The sequence below is a fragment of the Diplotaxodon limnothrissa genome, linkage group LG8 (assembly GCF_057381915.1).
Source record: "Diplotaxodon limnothrissa isolate DT_005_m linkage group LG8, D_limnothrissa_male_GT1.1, whole genome shotgun sequence".
NCBI lineage: Eukaryota > Metazoa > Chordata > Actinopteri > Cichliformes > Cichlidae > Diplotaxodon > Diplotaxodon limnothrissa.
This window is the reverse complement of record NC_140603.1, coordinates 29,922,967-29,945,618: the sequence shown is the minus strand read 5'-3', so window position 1 is coordinate 29,945,618 and position 22,652 is coordinate 29,922,967. Positions and strand designations below refer to the sequence as shown.

The following is a 22,652-nucleotide window of genomic DNA, read 5'->3' as shown; positions in this document are numbered from 1 at the left end:
CTGATGTGTTTGTTATTTGGACTCTAGGTTTAGGTTATGCTCATTAGAACAGTTTTATTCATCCTCCAGTTTAACATTATCATGTTTCAATGGAAAGAATATCAACATCAGTACTTCACATTATGATTAATGCTGCAAGAGTTACAAGGTCAGTACATTTGCAGAATCCCAGGATGATAAGAAGAGAAATAAAATGTTTTTTAAAAAAGCTGAATAGAATAAAAAAGAAACCATTTTCTTCTCCTTTGATATTCATGAACTCTAAACTCAGGAAAACACTGAATATAAAACAACATAACTGAATAATCTTCAGTAATTTAGCAATAGTTGTATCGTCATCCTGTCAAATATGAGCGTTAGTGAGTTGTTTTTATTTTAGATTATTGTAAATAAATATACTCTGTGCTTTTTATGCTAGTTTTTACAAAACAAGACTGACATGGCCTTTTACTACTTTTAGAGACAGTACTAGTAATAAAAGTATTTGATGAATTTGCATTATAATTAGCCGTAATCGAGTCGCACTGGCACTTGAATGAAGTCTCGTCGGTGGTCTCTCATCAGCGCAGAGCCATTTCCCTTTATACGCTTGTTCGACTCACTGCGGTCTCCTAAATCATCGATGTCCTACTGAGAAAAATACACCAGCATGCTTTTCCACACTTTTCTGAAGAAAGTCTCGTCTTTCTGAGATCTCTTCTGTTTGGGGCCAACTCTGAATCTTCCCACACTGATTTCAGCTCGTCCATTTTATGTGCAGCTTACAGAAACTGTGAGATGACCACGCTTAGGACACAGATCGTTCGTGTGTTTCATAAAGGGACAGAACATATCTGCAGACACTTGTTTAATGCATATTTCTGCATATTGAGCAACGATGTCACAGATATTCACATTAATCAGCAGTAACACCAATCAAAACTACAATCTCATCATGAGAGGAATGCGAGGCTGATGAGAGGTAAGTGAGAACTGTGCATAGTTAAAACCTTTTTCTTTGTTTCTGTGTGTGTTTATTTTTTTATGGGCGTCTTGTTGAAGATAAGAGGAAGTCAGCTCGTAGCCAGCTTGGCTGTGATTAATGATCTCCCTCTGCCGCTTGTGTGCTCTTGTTCTTCACGTGTAAACACACTTAGCTGGCTCCATCAGACACATTTCTGCGTTACATAACCAGGCTCAGTTGATAAGTCGCTTTAATGGAAATGTTACGAATGGAAAGAGATGCGGTTGTTTCTACATTTATGTGCCGACGCTTTTTTGTTGTGATCATTTCAGATGCAAAGAATAGAATCGCACCCTTTGCTCACATTACAATACTGATTTCTGATCAGCTGTAAAACAGACACCAAATATAGCATGAAATACAAATAGGTTATATACTGTAAATGTAATTATAGTTTAATAACTCTGAACCCTGCTTGTTAGATATCATACGCTACTTTCTGATATCCGAGTTCAAAACTATCCTGCTAATATCCAAAATTACAGCATAAACGGTATATAAACGATGGGCATAGCAACCACGATGTCACCCTTTCTGTTTTCAGCTATAAATTTACACCTGCTGACTTCGAGGGAATTATATTTGGATGATTTCTAACTTAAAAAAAATAAAAAACATTGCTTGTGGCTAGGTCCATCTTTTATGTACCGTCTATAGGATCAACTCCCTTTTGGGGATTTTATTATTGTTATTATTATTATGTTGTTGTTGTTGTTAGAAGTCTGCCACATGTATCTGATAACCAGGTTTTATTTGAAACACATATGCTGTAGGCCTTCTACTCATGAAGATGGGACCTTACTATTTGGGTTTCTTATGACTAGGATCAGCGCTGAGACATCAAAATCAATTTCATTTTATTTTTATGGCTGGCAGGCTCCTCTGGAGGGAGTTAACACAATAGTCTGTTATTACTTTCGCCCTTTTGGCAGTTTGCGTTTACTTTCCTCTCAGTGAGACACAGAAAGCTTTAGCTGTAAGAGCTGGATGTGGAGGTAGTCTTTAACCTCTCCATGTAATGAATGAATTTACCTACAGCCGTACACTGCTTAACATCCCTCTGCGCAGCTCGGTGTCATTTTGAAGAAAACGCTGCAAACGGTACCGATAAGCTTTTTGAATGGCCGTTTCCACCACAGACAGACATGTTTCATACTCAGCAGAGTTTTTGCACCAGTGATTTAGACCATCTTTAATGTGAAAACTCGGTGATTACTTGGACACCATCTCCCTCTGTGCACAGGCCTTAAATGCTGATCGGGCTCACTGTCAGCAGAAACCAGAAGCAGTGTTTGGCCAGATTTATATTTGTGTAAAGGCGGAGCTTTTGGGTGAAGAGTGGCTGATTGGCAGTAACATGAAAAGCAAGTAGGAATCTAATTAGGGCTCCATATCTGAGGGTGATCAGGCTTAATGTAGTGAAGCTGCATGAATAATGGAGAAGGAGCTGTGGTGAAGAAATGCACTTGGATGTGCAGTATATCAATTATCCAGGGATGCTTTTATAAACATTTGCATCCTATATTCCATATACGTTCCTTTCTCATGCATATGCAATGGCAGCATAAGGATTATTTAAGATATAACAGAATTCATGATCTGAGAGATTACATTGACATACTCCTCGTTTATTCAAGTTTTTGGTCTTTTCGAGGAGGTTAAAGTTTTATTTTGATTCTTCTACTGTAGCTACACTTGATTTTTCTACTTGTCATTGTTTCGGCCTACTTAAATGTAATTATTATTACATTATGCAATATTATTATGATGATGATAAACCAAAAAGCTGCTGTTGCCAAATATTTCCCCCCTTCCTTATACAGTCTCTTTAGATAGATCAACCATGTGTAAGTACAGTATGGCTTTTTAAACTAGGTTTTAATACCAGACCCGTTATAACGCAGTACGTCTGCAATAAATCCTAAATAGAATAAAGAAAATGAGTTATGCCCCAAAACACATTCAGGGACTACAGTTTAGTCTAAGCTTGCAGCCCTTTATGTCTACATGCTGTGAGTAAAGGATCTTAGAGGAGGAAGGCTTTAGGCTTCAGATAGAGGAGACCGGTTTGGCAGCTTCTGCTAATTAAATGTCTCCTTTTACGTTTTTCGGTTTCCTTTTGAGTTCACATGGCATTCTAGGAAGATGACATAATCACGAGGAATTCAGTAAATAAACAAGTGACCTCCTCGGTAAACCGCAGATTTATTTCCTGTAACTCTTAAAGAGTAAAATTCTCAGGAAATCAGGCAGAGAGCTGACGGAGGGGGAAACCGCTCCGTCAGTCACTTCCCGGTGATTGACTGCACCCTTCTGGCCGCTCTAACCTCGCGACGGTCGGAATGCGATACCTGCAAGCGGCTCCACCTCCGCTGTTTTTATGACTCATGAATGGCCTTCATCTTCCTCTGCTGCTGCCACTTTTTTGTCACCATTTATTATTCCAGTGTGGGTGATTGGTGCATGTTCAGCCTTTGTTCGCCTACATAAACAACTTTGTTTAGTTCTAAGAGATTGCTCTTTTCTGCTAAATAACCAGATTCAGCCACATGAATGTCTTTATTGTGTAGCACTGAGTTTTACCACCTGCCTATGAGGAGTGCACAGAGCACATTATTCACCCCATCACAGAAACTGGGCGGTGAAAAAGGCTCATAATTAATGGGTATATGTTTCACTTTTGGAAAAAAGGATGATTTTAGCATGAGCAGTCATGCTTTCTGTCTTTGGTTAAACTATAGATACTTGTAGACAGTATCTTACATAGTATCCAGTTTTTAACAAAAGAGTTGCTTTATTTTTGTCAACTTTTAAGCCACAGTGGATCATCTCTCTTCATTTCATCCTGTCACACAAACCCTCGACATGTCTCCCTTCATTACATCCATGAGTCTTCTCTGAGGTCTTCCTCTTTTCCATCTTTAACACGTTTTGTCCAGTATATCCACCCTCCCTCCTCTGCAAATGCCCAGACCATCTCAGCCATCCCGCTCTAACTTTGTCTCCAAAGTAACGGATGCTCTTTTACTAATATTTTGTTTTCATTTTAACCGGAAATTGGTGATAATTAACATAAAACTTAGACGTAGAAGAACAAACAAAAAGTTGGCTGAACTTTGATTAAAATGCAAAAGAAAACCGAGCTTGTGTCTCTTCGTGTGGTAGGATTTAAACCCCCAACCAGAATTTAAATAGTTCAGATGTCCAAAATCTTTGTAATATCAACTGTCAAATATGTCACAGGAATAGATTATATGCATATTTTTCATGACTGCACTCAACCTAGTCTCCGGCACAAATGGGGCTCTGTGCTTCCAACTGTAATCACTTTGTAGTGAAGAGTGAAAGGATGAGATTAATTGCTGGTTGTCTGCAGCTGTTGCCACATCTTACCTGTCAGTCGGGGTCTATTAGACTCATTAAACACCAACACCAGCACAGACAGCCGATCGCTGTGAATGTGTCTTCTTCCTGAAGACCAGTGACCGTCTGTATGAAGACACAGGTTCAGTAAGGAGTGGAGATGACATAGATCAAATAATCATACCATACTCTTATTTATTCCTACTTTTATTACAGTCATAATCTCGACAGAGTTTTAAAGCACTCGCAGTGATAAAGTGTGTAAATGACCCCCAGTGAAGGATTATCGTAAAGCTAACGAGCATATGTAGTTAAGGTTCGGCACAGTATTACACTGTAATAAACACTGCGTGGCTATGAGAGTGTTATTGGTTAAAAAGCAGGAAAAATAAATATTTCTAGAGTTAGTCGGTTCCATAGAGAACTACAAGCCTAAACAATTAAATGCATGATGAACCACTCTCTGCAAAAGCCCTCACTTAACTCCTAAATGTAACATCAGCAGATAGAAAATCCACCACTGCTTATTTCACAATAATGTCTTCACGGCCAATTTTCTCAATAAGGACGAGCGGAAGTGAAAGCCTTCCTGTTTTAATGTTGATCTCTGTGCATTAGATTGCGTGATAGTGTTATTTTGGTGCCTGCACATTTATTTCCACAGATGATTTTTAATTAAATCTCTCAGCCGGCAGAGCGCTATGGCTACATTTTAATTGGAGCACTTACTATTTAAAGGATGAGCTAAAGCTTTACATGAACACAAGCTTACTGTGACGATATTGTTCAGTTTTGCTTTTAAAATTTAGATTTTCTTTAATAATTCAGCAAATTCTTATTTCTATTCAATTATATACAGAAAAAGTCTGAAGAAGCTTTTTTAAAGAGTCAGAAAAGAGTCCGCTTTCCCCTTTGTCACGAGGTTGTTGCCACAGAGAGTAGCTCCACGTGTGTTTTACACCAGACGCTCTTCCTGACACAACCCCAAAAGGGATTTTTGGCACAGATAAAACAAAAATGAATATCATGTCAATAAAATACATCTACAGTGTGAAAAATCAGTTTAACTGGAGTGAACCAGTTTAAAGAGCTGTGAAAACACAAACTATGGACAAAAGTGGTCGAGGGTCAGGTAATGACGTGAATTAATAGTACCTAAACGGGGCTCAGGTTGCTGTGAGAAGGTTACGCGAGCTTATAGCAGCACAACTAAGGGATGGTTTAGGGTGACCTGATCCAGCCCTAATTATAAGATTTATCCAGAAGGAACGTTTTGAGGCTAATCTGGAGAAGAGGGTGTTTGTTTGGTGATCCCAAACCGGTTCCATAGGAGACGGGTCTGAGCTGAAGGCTCCGCCTCCCATTCTACTGTTAGAAACTCGAAGAACCCCAAACCAGCCCGCAGTCTGAGAGCAAAGTGCTCTGTTGGGATAATATAGCACTATGAGGTCTTTAAGATATACTGAGGCCTGATCATTCAAGGCCTTGCATGTGAGCAGAAGGCTTTTAAATTAAATTCTGAATTTAATAGAAAGCCAATAAAGAGAAGCTAATATGGGAGAAATATGCGCTCTGGTACTCTCGCTACAGCGTTCCAGATCAACTGAAGGCTTTTCGGGGAGCTTTTAGGGCAACCTGATAACAAAGAATTCAAGCAGTCCAGTAAATTTCAGCTTTGCATAAAATACTTCAGATGATTTCTTTTTATACATTCAGTTTCCCATGTTGTCGGTAAGTGTGATGTTGATGGTGAGGCAGGAATATTTTCTAAAGAACACATGATTATGCTTCATTAAAGGACTAATTAGTACATCTGGTGCTGCTTAGTGTGTGATGGTGGTTATAGCGCAGTGTTAGGTTATTTAAGTGCTGCTTTCTCTTTTTTAAAAGCTCCAGTCTGCCATCCACAGCACTGGTGCTAGTTCAAACAGCCAGTTGCACATGACAGTGCGTAGGCTTCTAAGTTTCCCTGCAAACCACCGAGCCGCGGTCATTAACGCCTCATCCAGGAGCTCCTTGCTGTCTGGCACTCAGAGAATGTTGTTTCACATTATGTGACACCGTGGGAATCTGAATGTTTTCACTTACGTAAGCGAGCCTGCGTTCATTCTAATTTTGCCTTTGTGTGCCTCAAGGTGATTGTGGATGTGGACGAGTGGCTCCACTTGTTTGGTGGAGAGGAGCCATTCTGCACCCTTACGCAGTACAAGCACTAAATGGACTCAGTGGGCTGAGCCGGTGAAGGAGGTTGAATGAGTTTAAAAGCTCGATATAGCTTGGAAAGAGCGGATTTCAACTAATCTGCGGGAAATTTAGAGCACCGGTCACTGTGATCACATAATAGATATGTGATCAGACAGCCTGAGGGGCCTGACTTCTTTCTGTCTAATTCACGGTTTTCAGGTCTGATGTGCTGTGACATTTTCGATTTAATTTTCACGAAAGCCCAATTTGTCTGCTTTTTATATGTCATGATTGTGATGTATGATGCCTGAGCCATCGAAATTCTGTCCATTATCTGAAGTCATTTAAAGCTTTGATTGTTAAACGGTTGATTCACCCACTTCACATAACAGTTTTCGGGGGTTTTGAGAATAATCAAGACACCGCATCTCTGAACTTCTGTAAAAATACATTTCTGGAAAGAGATTTTGTTCTTAAAAACTTACTCCAGAGTGTATCAGTTTATTAATCACCGGAGTAGATGTTGCGCATTTCCAGTCCAGTTTATGGCGTCCTAGTTTTTCCTTGAAACTTGTATTATCGGTCGAGTGTCTGGATTAAGATTGTCCTCCATGTTTTTGTTTCATGTGCTTTCTTTTTGCTCCTAGTATGTGGAGGCCATCAGTAATAAGCAGAGTGAGCTGGATAACTACATCGCTGAGGGCTACAAGAACGCTCTGTCTGAGGAGAGGAGGAGGTACTGCTTCCTGGTGGACCGTCAGTGTGCTGTGGCCAAAAACAGCAGCGTCTACCACAACAAGGTGAGAAGATATTTGATATGTTTGAATTGCTGTTGCTCCTACAACACCATCATTTATGTTGTTCCAAAACCTGAAAAAACAAGAACTTTTATAGGTTTTAAAAGTTTTAGTTTTTTTTAGTTATCTTTGTTTTTACAGTCACAAGGCTGTGACATCACAACAACACGATTGGTCTTCTCACTGACTGTTGGTCGTGGTAGGACCACATTCATAGCTCACTGGTAACTGAGGCATTTCCCAATAAGGGTAGCAGGCTAAAATGCTGTTTTAGGACTTCCAGTTGTGTAACAGGTTTGTGTTATTGTAGGGTCTTTAACTTCCAATGTAAATCGCCTTGAGGCAACTGTTGATGTGATTTGGCGCTACTGTATATAAATAAAAATAAATAAAATTGAGCTTTGGGGCTTTATCAGCTTTATATTTGTATTCCTGGAAACAAATGATGATGCGCAGATCAAAATAATCATTACTTATCTCATAGTGAGTCTTTATGCAGCCCCTCAGTTTATCTTTACCTTTAAGTTGTTACAACTTTAGGACCACCCAGCTTCAACCTTATTGTTTGGCTTCAGAGCCTCGGCGAAAGTATGAATGTATGTTCCCACTTGTTTGGTGGGGAGGAGCCATTCTGCACCCTTACGCAGTACAAGCACTAAAGCACTAAAATCCAATATTTCACTCCAAATGAATGATCATGTTTTCTGCCACTTTTACCGCACATACCGTACAAGCTGTGATAGGAGACGTGTGCCGCTTTATCGTCTTCCTTTACCAATCGCGGTGACCTTCTGCATTTTTCATGTATTAATTCCATGAAAAACCCTAAAGACGCCTCAGATGCATCAGCCAATCACGACTCCTGTATCGCACTCCCTCACAAATGGTAAAATGTGAAAATGTCCGTTTCCTGTTTTGTCTGTTTTGTACAAATGTAAAATGTCAATTATTTTTTAAAAAAAAAGTAGCAAAGGGAAGTGCGAGAGGATGTAGAAGAGGAGGATGGGAGGGAGTGTGGAGGTCGGTGGGAGGGAGAGTGACCTACTTCTGCAAGAACACTTGGTTCAGACTCACTGTGTGTGGGTGTGAAGTGTCTGAATGGGTGATTGATAGACAGCGGGAGGAAGCACAGAACACAAACTGCTGCTGTGATGATAAAACAGCCTTAAAAAAATTGTCTTAGAGGAGTTCACATTAATACTTATTTTTGAAAAAACGGTTCCCACTTTCAGCTTTATCAGTGGATGTGAGGCTCTGAAAGACTCTGATAGTTGAATTAAACTCATGTGGTGATGATAATAATCATTTGTAGTCACCCTATTTATGCATAAATACATTTAGATTTATGTAAATGTATTTTTGGGTGGTTGTGAAGCTCAGAACCAGGTAGTTGCTTCAGACTCAGGGAAGCAGCTGAGGTATCACTATGTCGCCGTTTCTTTGGTTGTAAGAGTATTAGAAATGAAATGTAATCCTAAGTTATTGCTGCTTCGCTCCACTGAACTGTTGAAACCCTGCAGGTCCGGTACTTCTTAGTTACCCTCAGGAGTACATGTACTGTGAGATGACTGCTGAAGCTCTCTGTTACTTTGGGAAATCTCGTGTTTTATTAGTTACTGTAGGCGAGCGGCTCTCTCGTGCTGTTGTCAATCAGCCGAAAAGAAAGAATGAAAGAAAACAGAGCCGCCTTCTCCTTGTCGATTTCTGTCATCACTGCTAAAGCTCTGCCCACCTACGCTCCACCTTAACTATGTGAAAAGCTTAGATTGTTATGACTCATCTTTTTCGCCAACATCCACATGAACCGAGAGAGATTTTTATGAAAACACAAAGTTTTGCGTGGGTCATACTTCATTCATCGCAATTTCACTGATGCAGGTACAAAAAGGAAGCGCTAACAGTGTTTCCTTCTGACCTGCTTTGTTCAGTGATAATTTAAGTCCCCTGAAACAACAAAAGCTGCATTAACTGTGGATAATCTACGTATGTTGTGTACTCACAGCCTTATAGCCACAGGTGGCGTGAGCTGACACGGCCGTCTCTGAGCCCGACGACCAAACTCTCCGTAGAGAACAAGTTTGAATCGCCACTTACATGATGTCACTTTATCAGTGCGAATTAGTTCTTGCTGCACTTTTTTTCCCTTTGTGTATGTGTGAGTTTGTTTGATCATCCAACCCACACGCAGACACCTGACACTGTGGCCCACATGCACTCAGCGGGGCCAGACAACCTTGGAACCACGCTGTGTTTATCCTCCACACCAGCCTGGCATGGTTAAAAGCTGTTTGCAGAGCAGATTCTGCTCGCCGTCTTTCTTTATTCATGAAAACTCAGAACTTCATCATTTATTCACTGATGACAAATGCAAATGAGAAGTATCTTTATGTAACTGAACTACTGTATAATGTATGGCTTCTCATCCCTCGTGGCCTGCGCTGACTGCGTGTTCTTTCTCCTTTTTCCTTTTCCCTTTTCCTTGCATCACCTTTTTGTCTGCTCGGATTATGTAAAAAAAAAAAAGTGTTGTTATATTGATGCCTACAGGGGAAAAACACTTACAGAAGCGGCTTTATTTCAGAAGGTAAACAAACTAGAGAAATATATGTACACCCACAGCAAACAGGGGCAAGCGCTGCTCCCAAAAAAACAGAAAAATTAACAACTCACGCTGTGGAGCTCCAGCTTTACCTGTTTATTGCGCCACAAAAAGGTGATATTCACAGCACATCTGTGAGCTTTTTTCCTCTTTTTGTCAGCCAGGTTTTTTCTTACAAATAAGAAATATTTTATTTCTTTCTGGAATATTACATAACTGCTTAAGTGGCATACGGCGCATGTGCAGAAGAAGTTGTAAAGTGAGTAGTGACTTTGGCGGATCCGCTGCGCTCTGCTAGTACCCTCTCATTTCCTTTCAGCTACAGATTCAAATGATTTAAAACTTACACATTATTTTGACTACCAAGTATTTCTCATCTCTTTCTTTCAGGGGAAGGACCTTTTAACTCAGAAGATCCCACTGTGGCAGCAGGCTTGTGCTGAGCCCAACAAACTGCCAGACCGTGCCATGTTTCTGGCCCAGCAGATGAGTGGTGCAACGGGCACCATGCCTCCTGGTGCTCATCACCCCGGCCTTCCCATCTCTGAGCCTATTCCTGGTGCTAAACCCCTGCCAGTGCCTCCAGAGCTGGCAGCCCTCAGGGCCAGCGGTGGCATGGGACAGCAGGTGAGTTCTTCTTCTGGCCTGATTTAGTTTGCCAAACACTGGTACACCCGTGTGCTTTGTTTCTTCACGCTCACTTACGTGTTAGAAATAAACATCTGTTACTATTGTGTTCCAGTGAGCTCGCTGTGGGCTTGTTGTGATAGAGATTCAAGCTTAGACTACAATGTACAATAGACTGTATGTAAAAGATGGGTGTAGCCACCATGATGTCACTCACTGGTTAGTGAATTTCCATGAAGTCTTCTGCTGTTTTCACTGTTTCTAGCCATTGGAAAACAGCACAGTTCAAAGAGTCGCCCCCTGCAGGCAGTTAGAAAAAATGCACCCAGAAGCTATGTCAGTCTTTTTTTAAAGAGTTTTCGGTTATGGACACTTTCTAACTCTTGAGGTTTGAGAATGAGCGGTCAACTGCATCGGGGAATCCCTCAACACATCCTCACAAAATCTGGGTCAAGGGAAATGAAATCATTTGGTCCTTATATCCTCAGGCTCTTTGGCACCCTGCCCCCTTCCTTCTCCTCCTGCAGGCTCAAAAATGAACACAGACTTTCAAGATTCAAAGACTTCATCATTTTAATTACGGTGGTGCAGATTAGTAGAGTTTTATAACGGCAGACTAAATATACTTTGAAATTCTTTTTGCCGTCTCCCAGCTACTCCTTAAGCTTATCTTCAAATCAGCGTGAACTCAAATAGTGTTTTCACTAATCACAATTTCATGACCCAGATCTGCTCTCCTCCTTCATTATCACTAATGAGCTTCAAGATGTTGCGTAACAGCCTTTTGTGACGTAACGAGAAAAAATGTTTGCATTTTAATTGCCTGCATGCAGAGGCTGATGGGAGGTGTGGAAGGAGGGATGCCTGTGATGAATGGTACGGCCGGCGTTCATGGAGGAGAAGACTACCAGCAGTGGATGGAGGGCAAAATCGCCCAGGGCAAAGCCTCACCGCAGACTCAGCGGCACGGAGGCGAGGTGTACTCCAACACCCTACCTGTGCGCAAGGCCGCCCCAGCCAAGAGCAAGACCACACTGAGTAAGGTCACACACTGTGGGCTACATTTATTCTGTCGTGGTGTTTAATCTAACATGTCCTGGCAATAATCACACTAACGCTGCACTTTTCTGCTGAGCAAGGATGCTGATGAAAGGACTCGTTAACTGACTTCATAATCCTAAATGTATTTTAAAATTAAGAAAGGCTCAAAAGACTATATGTAATATAAAAGTGGCAGACACTTTCTCCAGTCCTGCATGGCTGTTTTAGTTTTAGAGAACATTTGCAGTTTGGTTCAGTCTTATCAGCCTTATTTCAGCCCCAGCTCTATCTGTCATGATAGCTGTGTGGCAGGCAGGATGAGGACCCAAAATGCAAACTCACGGACTCAGGGGATAAACTCAAAATCACAGCTTTAATGCTGGAAGGCAGATCACAAGAAATACAAAACTTAAACCGGGAACAATAACTAATACTTGCAGAGAGACACAGGGAAATCCACGCAGCTATGAGGGAGACTACGACACAGAACTGAGGGAGACGCAGACATAAATACACAGAGGGTTAACGAGGGAAGTGGGAGCACACGGGGAACACAGCTGACACAGATAATCATAACGAGACAGGGCAGGAGTGAACACAACATGACGCATACTGACGAGAGACTGTCAAAGTAAAACAGGAAGTACAGAGGTTCAGACAGGAGGAGAGAGCACGGGGAGAACACAGACATAACAGGCTGGGGAAAACATGGAATAAAACACGAAAGGGGACAAGGGCTCATGAATACATAGAGGGGCACACAGGGGGTGAGAGTCACAAAGGGAAAGCACACAGGGAACCACATAACAGGGCAACTCAGGAAACAGAACCTAAACAGGGAACTGAATACAAAAATACAAGAGAACTAAGAATACTGGGCCAACACGGCCCAGGACCATGACACTAGCAGCTCGTTTCACAAAGAAAGCTCCACAGTGTCTCTCTGCACAGCAATAAACAGCAAAGTGACGACGAGACTTAGCTTCAAGAAGAAAGGAACCTCTAGCAGTCACATATAAAGCAGTCAGATATAGGTGAAAACACAAAAGAGCAAAGTCTGAGGAAAAAACAACATAATTACAGCAGTAATATTCAAGAGGATAGAAAACGGCACTCCAAATAAATGGTTCTCTTTGTTTCCGGCAGCTGGATATATGAAAAGACCATCGTTTGCTTGGCAGAATATTGTGAGCCAGTGTTATTTCAGGGCGGTGAGTTTGCCAGCTTGTTGTGGAGTTGTTCTGCTGTTTAGTGGCAAAATGAAAATATCTCGAAAAGCAAATTTAACTTGGCATTCAGCGTGCTTTTAATCACAGTGAATGTACTGGAAGGTATATTTCCAGAAAAGAATTACTGCATCTCAGATATAGAAAAAGCTAATGAGATGACCCGGCTGCCACACACATGCTCGGTGCCGTTTTAATAAGAAAGAGGCCAAAGCAAGTGGGAATAGAAGGAGATGTGATAATAAAACCAAAGTAAGACGGTACATTTCTGAGTAAAAATAGATTCAGAGGAGAATATTTCACAAAAATGTGAATAATATAAAAATCTACATTGAATAAAATCCCTGTAGACATTCTGTATGTTTCAAGCATCGTTAAGGGCTTTGTAGCAAAAACTGAAGTTTATGGCAGTGTGATAACAACTGTCTTCCTCCTCCTCCTCATCTCCACAGCAGAGACCCGCACGCTGCCCCGGTCCAGCTCCATGGCAGCAGGTCTGGAGAAAAACGGAAGAACTCGTGTCCAGGCCGTCTTCTCCCATGCTGCCGGTGACAACAGCACGCTGCTTAGCTTCGCTGAGGGCGACGTGATTACCCTGCTGGTACCCGAGGCCCGTGATGGCTGGCACTATGGAGAGAATGAGAAGACAAGGATGTGAGTGCAAAATGAAATGCAGCAAAAAAAGCGACAAATGCAGTTCTGTCAGGATCACTGTAGTCAAAGCTGAGTCGTTATTTCCACCTGCAGTGATTTATATTCGGCCCACTTGGAGAGAGGAGTGACAGAATAGAGGAATCTGCGACAAACAGACAGAATGTTAAATAAGTCAGAAATGGCATGATCAGCATGAAGTGGAGGAGCTGGGGCGAAGAAGGGTTGCAAAGTGGGTTGCAGCGGCAACTGCAGACTGTAGGTGAACAGGTCAGCCAATGCTGTGCATTTGATTTTTGTGTTGTTTATATTTGATGTCCTCCTTCTGCAGGCGTGGCTGGTTTCCCTTCTCCTACACACGGGTGATCACTGAAGGAGACTCTATGCGGCAACTTCGAGTACACAAGTGGGTGTTTGCACTTTGCAGACTTCATTGTTTTGAATGCATAATCAAACTGAATGTTATTAAGTTAAATATTAATATTATTCACAGAAACTTAATGATTTTGTTGGTTAACCTGCCAGATCTCCTTTACCAGTAGAGTTGGGGTTTTTACATAAATATTAATGTGAGATGTTACTCCTTACTCGGGCAGCGGGGTGGAGCTGCGTTGTATTACAGCAATGATGTAATTGTGCCCATGTACAGTGCTTGTGAGTCCATCAAATGCACTGAAGCATTTTTCAGAAGCATCCCAGAAACGGCTCTCTGTTCTGTGCGGCACAAAATGCACAGCGAGTGTATTTTGGCCAAAGTCATGTCAAACTGCACAGAACAGATGAAATGGGCAGGAAAAGCATTAGGAAGCTGATCAATTTTCAAAATAAAAGACCCTGGCTAAAATCTTCTGAAATGCTTTGGTTGGGATTTGATGCTGTGTGAAGGATGACACAAACCCCACCGAAGACGAAGCATCCCACACACAAAAAATGCACTTAGGAGCTGGTGAAAGCCTCTGTCTGCTGAACGTAGTCACACATCGATGAAGCAATGAGCGAGGAGGGGAGGGAGGTGGTCTCACACACACACACACAACCCCGTTCAGCTATCCTAGTGAGGACCTTCATTGACATAATGCTTTCCCTAGCCCCTTACCCTAAACATAACCATAACCTAATTGTAACCCTGACACTAAAACCACATTTTGAGCCTCAAAAATGGCTTTAAATGCCTTTGTGAGGACCAGGTTGTGTGTCCTCACAAGCAGTTTTCAGTCCTCACAAAGATAGCTAGACAGGAACACACACACACACACAAACAAACATAACAAACTCTATATACAAATATCAGACTCTAGGCTATACTGCCTCAAAATAACACTGCGATATGACGTACTCATACTGGGAACAGTAATGCATGTTATTGTATTACATTGCATAAATATAATGTGATTGCACTGCCCCAGCACTCAAAATGATATTGTACCTTGCAGCAAAAGTAAACCAATCATGAAAGTACTTCCAAAATCAAAATCAGTCCCCTGATGACTTGCCCATATACCTTCCCTACCTAGAGACATCAAATGTTAGCGCCTGATTGGCCCAGGAGGAATTGCCCGATGGGGGATCACATGATTTACAGTTTCCTCCTTTTCTGTGTACTTCTTTGTGTTTCTAGTCTCCACCATGGCAAAAGCAGCAGCACGGGCAACCTTCTAGAGAGAGAAGACATGGCTCTCCCCGTCCCTGATTATGGCATCCACTCCCGTATGGCAGCACAGAGCGCTGCTGCGCTGCACGGCAGACAACAACGCCCCTACAGTGTGGCGGTGCCAGGCTTCTCACAGGTGGGGGGCCTGCAAAACAAGCACACAAACACATGCAAACTCTCATCCACCCACATGGGTTCACACATGACACACGAGCAGTCTCACGAAACCTGGCAAAGATCTCGTCTGTCTCAGAAAGTTTGGAGGTAGCTTCCCCCTACGTGCTGCCAGCCGGAGATGCTTCGCTTTGACTCGCTCTCTCTTAGCTTACATAAACGCACAAATCAGCTCTGCCTCGCTTCACATTCCTGGTCACAGAGGGTCGAGTGTAAGATGAGGCACAGCTCAGATTGCAGAGGTCTACCGCTGTCGCTGAAGGAAGTGCTTCTGACAGGCATCAGCTGATAACAGAGTCGGCGTTCAGCCAGGCTAAAGAGAAGGCAGCTGTGGTGATGGAGGCAGCTTAATTTTTCAGAAGGAAAAATCAAAAGTAGCCTTACGCAACGGTAAACTTCACTACTGGCCCACCTTCCCTCCTACGCCTCACCTGGAACATTACATGTGGGCGATGCCTAATTGCTCAGCAGTCATGTAACATCAAGCTTTGAAACATCTCTGCTGACATTTAAGGAAAAATGTGTTTTGTAATTTTGGTCAAGGATATGTATGCGTGGAAGTTATTCGGTCATTCACTTCTGATTTGATCTTTAATAAAGCACAAAATTTTGTTTGTTTAATATGAACATAAAAATGGAAAATATGTTAAATATATTTTACACTGTTTCACTTTTAAGTCATCAATTTCAACCAGTCAGTGAAAGAATAATGAGATGATAACCAGGAGAGGGGCTGATGTATATTGTAGTGTATTTTCCTACCATACAGCTTCTTTAACATCTCCAGTTTTCGTTTGATGATGCTGCATCTTCTTCTTTATGTTTCTTTGTCGCCACCTTCTGACTGCTTTTGTCATTGCAACAGTTCACGACGTTTCAGAACCAGGCTCAACTAAACTCAATTTTTTATTTTGGTTAACAAAAATTATTTTTGTTAAGAGCACATTTTGTAAAATGTGCCTTTAAGAGAGAATGCAGTAAAATTTAAAAAGTAAATTAAAAAAAATAAATTTATTAATAATAAATATTATTAATTAATATTTATTTGCTCAATAAATAACAATTTATTTTTACAGATCTTTTACATTTGTGTCTTCTTGTTTTTAATAAACAGTTGAAATTGTTAAGCACTGTCTTTACCTTATTATCTTATTAGCTTATATTATCTCATCATACTGGTATGAGTGACAGTTAATGTGGTTTTCATGCTTTATTTCAGAGTTCATATTTAAAGTGCACAAACTAAACGTTTCTTTCTTCTTTGATTATGTCTTTGCAGCAGGGAGTCGAAGAGTATGAGCCCCGCTTCCCCACAAGGTAAGAACCACTCAGCTTGATTCAGTCAGTGTGTTTTTTGTGTGTGCCAGGAATCAGCTTCAACTCAGTTCCAGTTCAGTCATTTCAAATGCACTCGGCAGTGTTTGTGGGTGGGAAGCCAAAGTGGAATTCTGTCCCGTTGGCTCGAGGGCTGGAATCTGAGGCATCAGTGAGAGTTAGTTTACCAAACAGCTGAAGATGGAGAGATGAGGGATTGGGACAGATCCTGGTGCATGCCAAGTTCAGACCCACAAACAGACAACCAGCAGGACACACCACACTCTTTGTGTTGTTTTTCTTAGTTCTCCTCTGTTTGCAGCAGCGTGATAGGAATCCATAGGTGATAAGATGGTGCAGTTCTGACCGCATAATGGTTTTAAAGAAGGCTGGCTTTATCTTTAAGTCATCCATTAGTAACAATTGTTTCTCTCTGTAAAACTAGATTACATTAATCATCTCTTAGTGCTGTTTTGTCAAAGCCACCGTGTGGCTCGTCCATGCCCAGTGAGTCCTCTGGTGTTTAGAAGTGCTGCTGTTTTAACACAAATCATACTTTAGACACCTAAACCAAGTAGTTTTTAATGGCTAATCCCAAGCCAGCAGTTTTTGGTGCGTAAACCTGACGAGTCAAAGTGAAAGTAAAAAAGTGGGGACTGTTATGCAGTCTCGATCTGGGCCCAAACTAGGATCCTTAACTGATAGACCTGCTTGTGGGCTCCAAAAAGCCAGTATTCCTGAGTCCAGAGGACATTGTGCATGAAATGGGGAGTCACAGGAGGCACCTGACAAAGTGGCAGTTAATTAGACCTCAGGAAGAGAAATAGTTGATTAATTTAAGTGTAAGTCGTTTTAAGTTTCCTTTTGTTCATTAAGTTAAGAAAGAAAATCATGCTTTGACTCCACGGCACCTTCCCGTCACGCCACCGCCCCCCACGCTCCATGCAGCTCCTTCTGTCTGCTAACTGCACTCACTCAATCCCTGCTCGTTAAAACCACATCCACATTTTGCTTTAAAATGAGGCTCAGATCCAGTTAAACTTGTAGGTTATGCTTGTCATGTCAGAGGGTAGACGAGGTTTCTGCGTCTGCGTGTGTCCTGGTTTTGTGTTTGCTGTTGTTTCTCCTGAGCCAGCCCACCTGGAAGCCTCTCCCTCTCTGTGTCCACAGTTCCACAGAGGGCAAATTGATTTCGACAGTGTGAGGACAGACAGACAAACAGGCACAGACTCAGCCACACGATAGGACATGCACCTCGCTGCCCATCTGTCATCCTTAACCCATCCTCTTTCCCGCCTCCCTACCTCCTTCTCACGACAATAAACTCACCCCAAGCCGGTCAGTTCGAGGAAGACGCTTGGGTGTCTTTCTTTTTCTCCCTCTGATCTCCCTCCCTTCGTCCTTCAGTCCTGCCCTGTGCTGTCTAACTGGCCAGTAGCCACACTGGGCCGCTGGTGGAGCTTTGGTGCAGAGCCAAGCCAAAACCAGAACAAAGTGGACTCTGTGCCATCCGCATATTCAAAATCAGTGTGATGGACATTTTCTGTGAGGAAAATGTAACCTTTGCTTGTCTTTCATGCATGTACATTTCTTTTATATATTGCTGGGAGTTATATTTTCCCAACGAAGGAACCTGATTTTCACTAATGTCAGTGCTCTCAGTTAGAAAGACAGTGTAAAGAATGATATGTAAATCAGGGTGTAATCCTAAAGTGGTTGATCCCAAAGAGGATTTTTATATTATGTAAAAATGACATTGCAATCAATGCTTTTACTGGATCTTTCAGTATTTAACAATAATTCTACCTTTTCATGCTGTGAGGTTTTGTATTCCTCTGACATAAGAGGCCATGTATCGCGAGTAGTGAACAGCTCATGTAAATGTTTTCACACATGAAACGTGGGGGAAAAAAAATGTGACGGGAATGTTTACTGTACATAAATGTGCCATACAGAAGTGCTTGTCATGCAGTATCTATGATCAGTTTATAAAAAAATGCACCTTATGGAAGTAATAGTCTATATTTCTGACTGTGTGTAAACAAACTTACTGTAACGTTCTCAGTGTGAGCCTCTGCGCTCGGATGGACACACAAACACACCACTCTCGGGGTCCTTTGACTGTCTGTTGTGGTGACTGAATATTGTGCCAAGGCTGAATGGGGTCAACTAACTTACGCGAGGCTCTGAGCCGAGTTTAGTGCTGAAACTGTTTGTTCGTTAGTCAGTTAACTGATGTGTTGTGCCGATTAAGTGTTTGAAATAACTTATCAGGCTTAAATGCCAAATATTTGTTGGCTTCGGGTTCTCAAATACAGACATTTGCTGCTTTTCTCTGTTTTTATATGACTGCAAATTAAATATATTTGGGTTTTGAGCTCATTAGAAGGATATCACTTTGACATCACCAGTTAAAAAAGAAAGGATCGATTAATTGCTCATAAAAATGATTAGAGTTGGAGGCAAACTCTGGTTCATGCATGAAAGAAAAGACAACTGGTATTGCGGCGCTGCTCGGTACACGTGAAACCATTAAAAAAGTTTTTTTTATCATAAATAAAAAATAGGCATAAAGTTCATTTAAAAGATTCAAAATCCGTTTCTACTTTCAAAAATATTCACATGTGGTGCTTCTGCTGTCGGTTAACTTCTGTGATTAATGTCGTTTTATGGGAACTTAAGACTTCACATGAACCATCAGCGGTATTGTGATTAATAGAAAAAAAACTACACTGGCTACAGAGTGGTGATTATACTGTGCTGCATTCAGCCAAAGTACAGACTGAAGGCACAGCCGCCTGCAGCTTTGAAGGGGAGAGGAATTCATTTGTGGTTGAAGCCTCATTCAGCCTTCTTGTACTGCTGTCTCTGCGATTAAAAGCCTGATTCGTTTTTTTCTCCAAACCTCAGTGAGTAAAGAATGTCAAGAGAACTGTTTGTCTGATCCTTTGTGTGCTCAATAAAAATACCGGTGTGCTTGTCTGTATGTCGGCCCAGTTAGTGCCTGTCTGTGCTAACCGCTGTCCCTTTGTTGACATCTGGTGTCCACGAGCTAGCCCGCTGGGACGTAGTTTCGGCTTCTGACTGAGTGCTTTCTTCACCAAAGAGAGGAGGTTAAAAATGAAACTGTGCATCTCTCCCATTCCTCCTACACTGCAAAAAATGCTTTTACTAAATTGTTAATGAGGGAAATTGTTTGAAGAGTCTTGCAATATATTTTTTTGCAAGTATGTGATAAAGTAAGGCACATGCATTAAAAAAAAACCAACTTTCAAGTGCTGCTTTTCTGATCTGCCACTTATAGACAGAAAAATATTTCCAGACTCTGCCTGAGACCTAACACAGACCTTTTTTGCACTGTAGAAATGTTCTCCTTGCTGCACATGTCTGTTGTCTCTGTGCTCTCTTCTTCTCCTCTCCGTTTGTCTGTCACCTAACACTCGTCTTCCCCCCTTAGCTTTGCCAACCCCCCCGTCTTTTTTCATCTCTGTTTTGATGAATTTAGAGACAAAAGTCGAGTGCAAACGACTGGAAGCTGCCAGTGTTTCTTCTTTCTCCACTAAAATAGTCCAAGGTATGGCTGACATCGCTGCAGAGATAGCACACCAATCACCTGTGGCTAATAACGCCAGCATTCACTGACGTGCTCTGATTGTGAGGGGTTTTGTTGTAAAAGAGTTACAAGGAAAACATCTAAATATTGTATAGAGAATTTATGTATGTGCATGCTTTGGGGGCACCAAAAAGTGTAACACTGATGACCTCAAATGTATGGTGAATTTCTACTCTTACAAAGTATTAAATAAATTTATTCAGCTGGATATTTTTATTGTTTCTGTTCGTTTTTTCCCTGAAGGCTTTGGTGTGACATGATGAAACTTTTACGAAACACCATTTGAAGAAGCTTTTAATTAGCCTTCAAGTGCCAAACTAGCTCGTAAAACCAACGAACTTTCATTGACAGGCAGCATTTCAACTCTCGATTCTGGCTTTAAGTTTGTGCTGACTAAACTTTAGTCACCACATCTTTTCTCACAGCTAACAAACTGGGGATCGCCTTCTTGCTTTAATACATTAACAAGCGGCTCTTCTTGCACATTTGACATCACCACTCTTATCTACATTTCTGGAACCGAGACCCATCATAACCTCCCACCGGGCTTGTTGCATGTACAGTGTGTGTGTGTTCTGTGCACAGTAGTACTTACACTGCATCCTGACCTGCTATACACACCCACTGGCCTGCTCCTCCTGCTGCTAGCAAAGGTACTTTTTTCAACTCAACTGTGTGTGTGTGAGTGAGTGTGTCTGTTTGTGTATTGCGATCAACACAACGTGTTCATTTTAAGTGTTTTTTTATTTTTGTAGTTGTTTTGCTTCACTGTGTGGTGGGTTCACATGCCTGTTTGCCTGTTTTTTAATTTAATCTTTATTTTCCCCCGTGTGACACATGTGAATATGTATTGGTCATAATTTAAATGTAAACAGTCTCGGTGAATTTGTGGAGTTCTGATCTGTTTTTTGTCATGTTTCAATTTAATCTAAGTAAATGGTGACAATAATTTTGGCTAATTTAGTAATATTAAACAAGATCTTTGCTGAGTTTGACTGGCAGCCTCTGCAGACGCTGTGTTTAATGTGGTGCTGATGTTGGTGAAAAAATCCTTCTTAACCTTTGGCTCAGTGAAGGTACAGCAGTGAGATCATGATGGAAAACTGTTCAGAGCAGTCATGTAAAAGTCTCACAGTGTTATCACTAAATATATCTGGCACTGTGTTACAGATAATAATGTGGAAAAAATCAAACAAAAGGAGCAACAGTACCTTCTAAATACAGGCTCCAGTCAGCTCAGTCTTGGTCTGTTTTCCCTTTTAATACCTTTAATGATACCTTGTGTTAACAGGAAACCAAATATATATGCCTTATAATGTGCAGCCATGTTAGGAGGAAGTGTGTAGTAATTAATTTCCCTGTCTCACGTTGGAAGATGTGAGTTGGTATTTGATCCTGACTGTTGACACATGGGGATTGTTTCTGCCTTTCAGTACAGGGCCTGATTACGCCCGCTTTTGAGTGACCAAAGCCCATCGTAAGTGAATAATCTTGGGTCTAAAGTGTCTTCGTGTATCCACTTGCTTTTGAATTTTTCATTATAACTGAAAGCTGCTTCATTTTTTTGTGTTTTCTTTGCGAGCTGTGGAGTGGCTTTTGGGTTATTTCCATCGCTGTTTGTTTGTTTTTAATGTGATGTGACTGCTGACCTCATCAGCTGATTGTGGGCTGTTACACTTTGCCTGAAAAACGTGTTGTTTGTTTCGGCATCATGCTTTTCGCCTCAGCTTTCTCTCTATTTGCATGACTCAGACCTTTTTATTTTCAGCAGCAATATGGCTGAAAAAAAACTCAACCCATTGTTCCATCCTGTGCTCTTGTTGACCTCGTCTTCCGTTACCATTTTACATTTTAACAAATAAAAACCACAATCCCTTTTGCTCTTTTTCTTCCTAGCGATGATCCACCAGGCGAGCCGGATGTGGAGGCCCCGGCCAAACCGCCCCTCTCCGACGATGAGGATGAAATCGAGGAGTACCACCTTGATGAAGCTCACTATGATTCCTTGGAGAAGACTTCCAGTCCTCCAGGGGACTTCTGAGCTTTCTTTCAATGTAAACCAGCTGTAGGTGGATCACTGGTGCACAATTTCACCCTCAACCCTAAACTGGAAGGCTCTGATTTACCCTCGGTATTACAATAATGCTACAAAATGAAAAGAATGAAATATAATCAGCAGATAAAGTGCACTACAACATGTCACGGCAACAGTAATCTCTGTAATCGCCCGGAGAAAATGTAAATAAATACTAGGATTGACTTTATATTTAACCACGTAGCAAGGAAGCCACATTCAAAAGTTACAAAAATGAAAGATGAGGTTTTCCTGTTGATTGGTGACTTTGGTAAAGTGGCATTTTAGATGAGCAGCAGTGGAGCTGATTCACTTTTGTAAAGGTTTTAAAGCCT

General features: G+C 41.4%; 1 protein-coding gene across 3 annotated transcripts in view; it reads left to right on the top strand.

The window, feature by feature from the left end:
* baiap2b (BAR/IMD domain containing adaptor protein 2b) overlaps window positions 1–22,301 on the top strand; it is a 74,611-nt gene extending 52,310 nt beyond the window's left edge. For 2 of the 3 annotated variants that reach the window (XM_085361679.1, XM_085361680.1), the window contains 8 exons: window positions 7,198–7,350; window positions 10,337–10,573; window positions 11,407–11,611; window positions 13,293–13,494; window positions 13,823–13,897; window positions 15,110–15,278; window positions 16,596–16,633; window positions 22,140–22,301. In XM_085361679.1, the coding sequence (XP_085217805.1) occupies window positions 7,198–7,350; window positions 10,337–10,573; window positions 11,407–11,611; window positions 13,293–13,494; window positions 13,823–13,897; window positions 15,110–15,278; window positions 16,596–16,633; window positions 22,140–22,284 (1,224 nt within the window). In that variant the 3' untranslated portion in view covers window positions 22,285–22,301. Of the gene's footprint in view, window positions 1–7,197; window positions 7,351–10,336; window positions 10,574–11,406; window positions 11,612–13,292; window positions 13,495–13,822; window positions 13,898–15,109; window positions 15,279–16,595; window positions 16,634–17,138; window positions 17,142–22,139 lie in introns of all 3 variants that reach the window. The other variant, XM_085361681.1, reaches the window with a different exon arrangement.
* The last annotated feature ends 351 nt before the right edge of the window (window positions 22,302–22,652 follow it).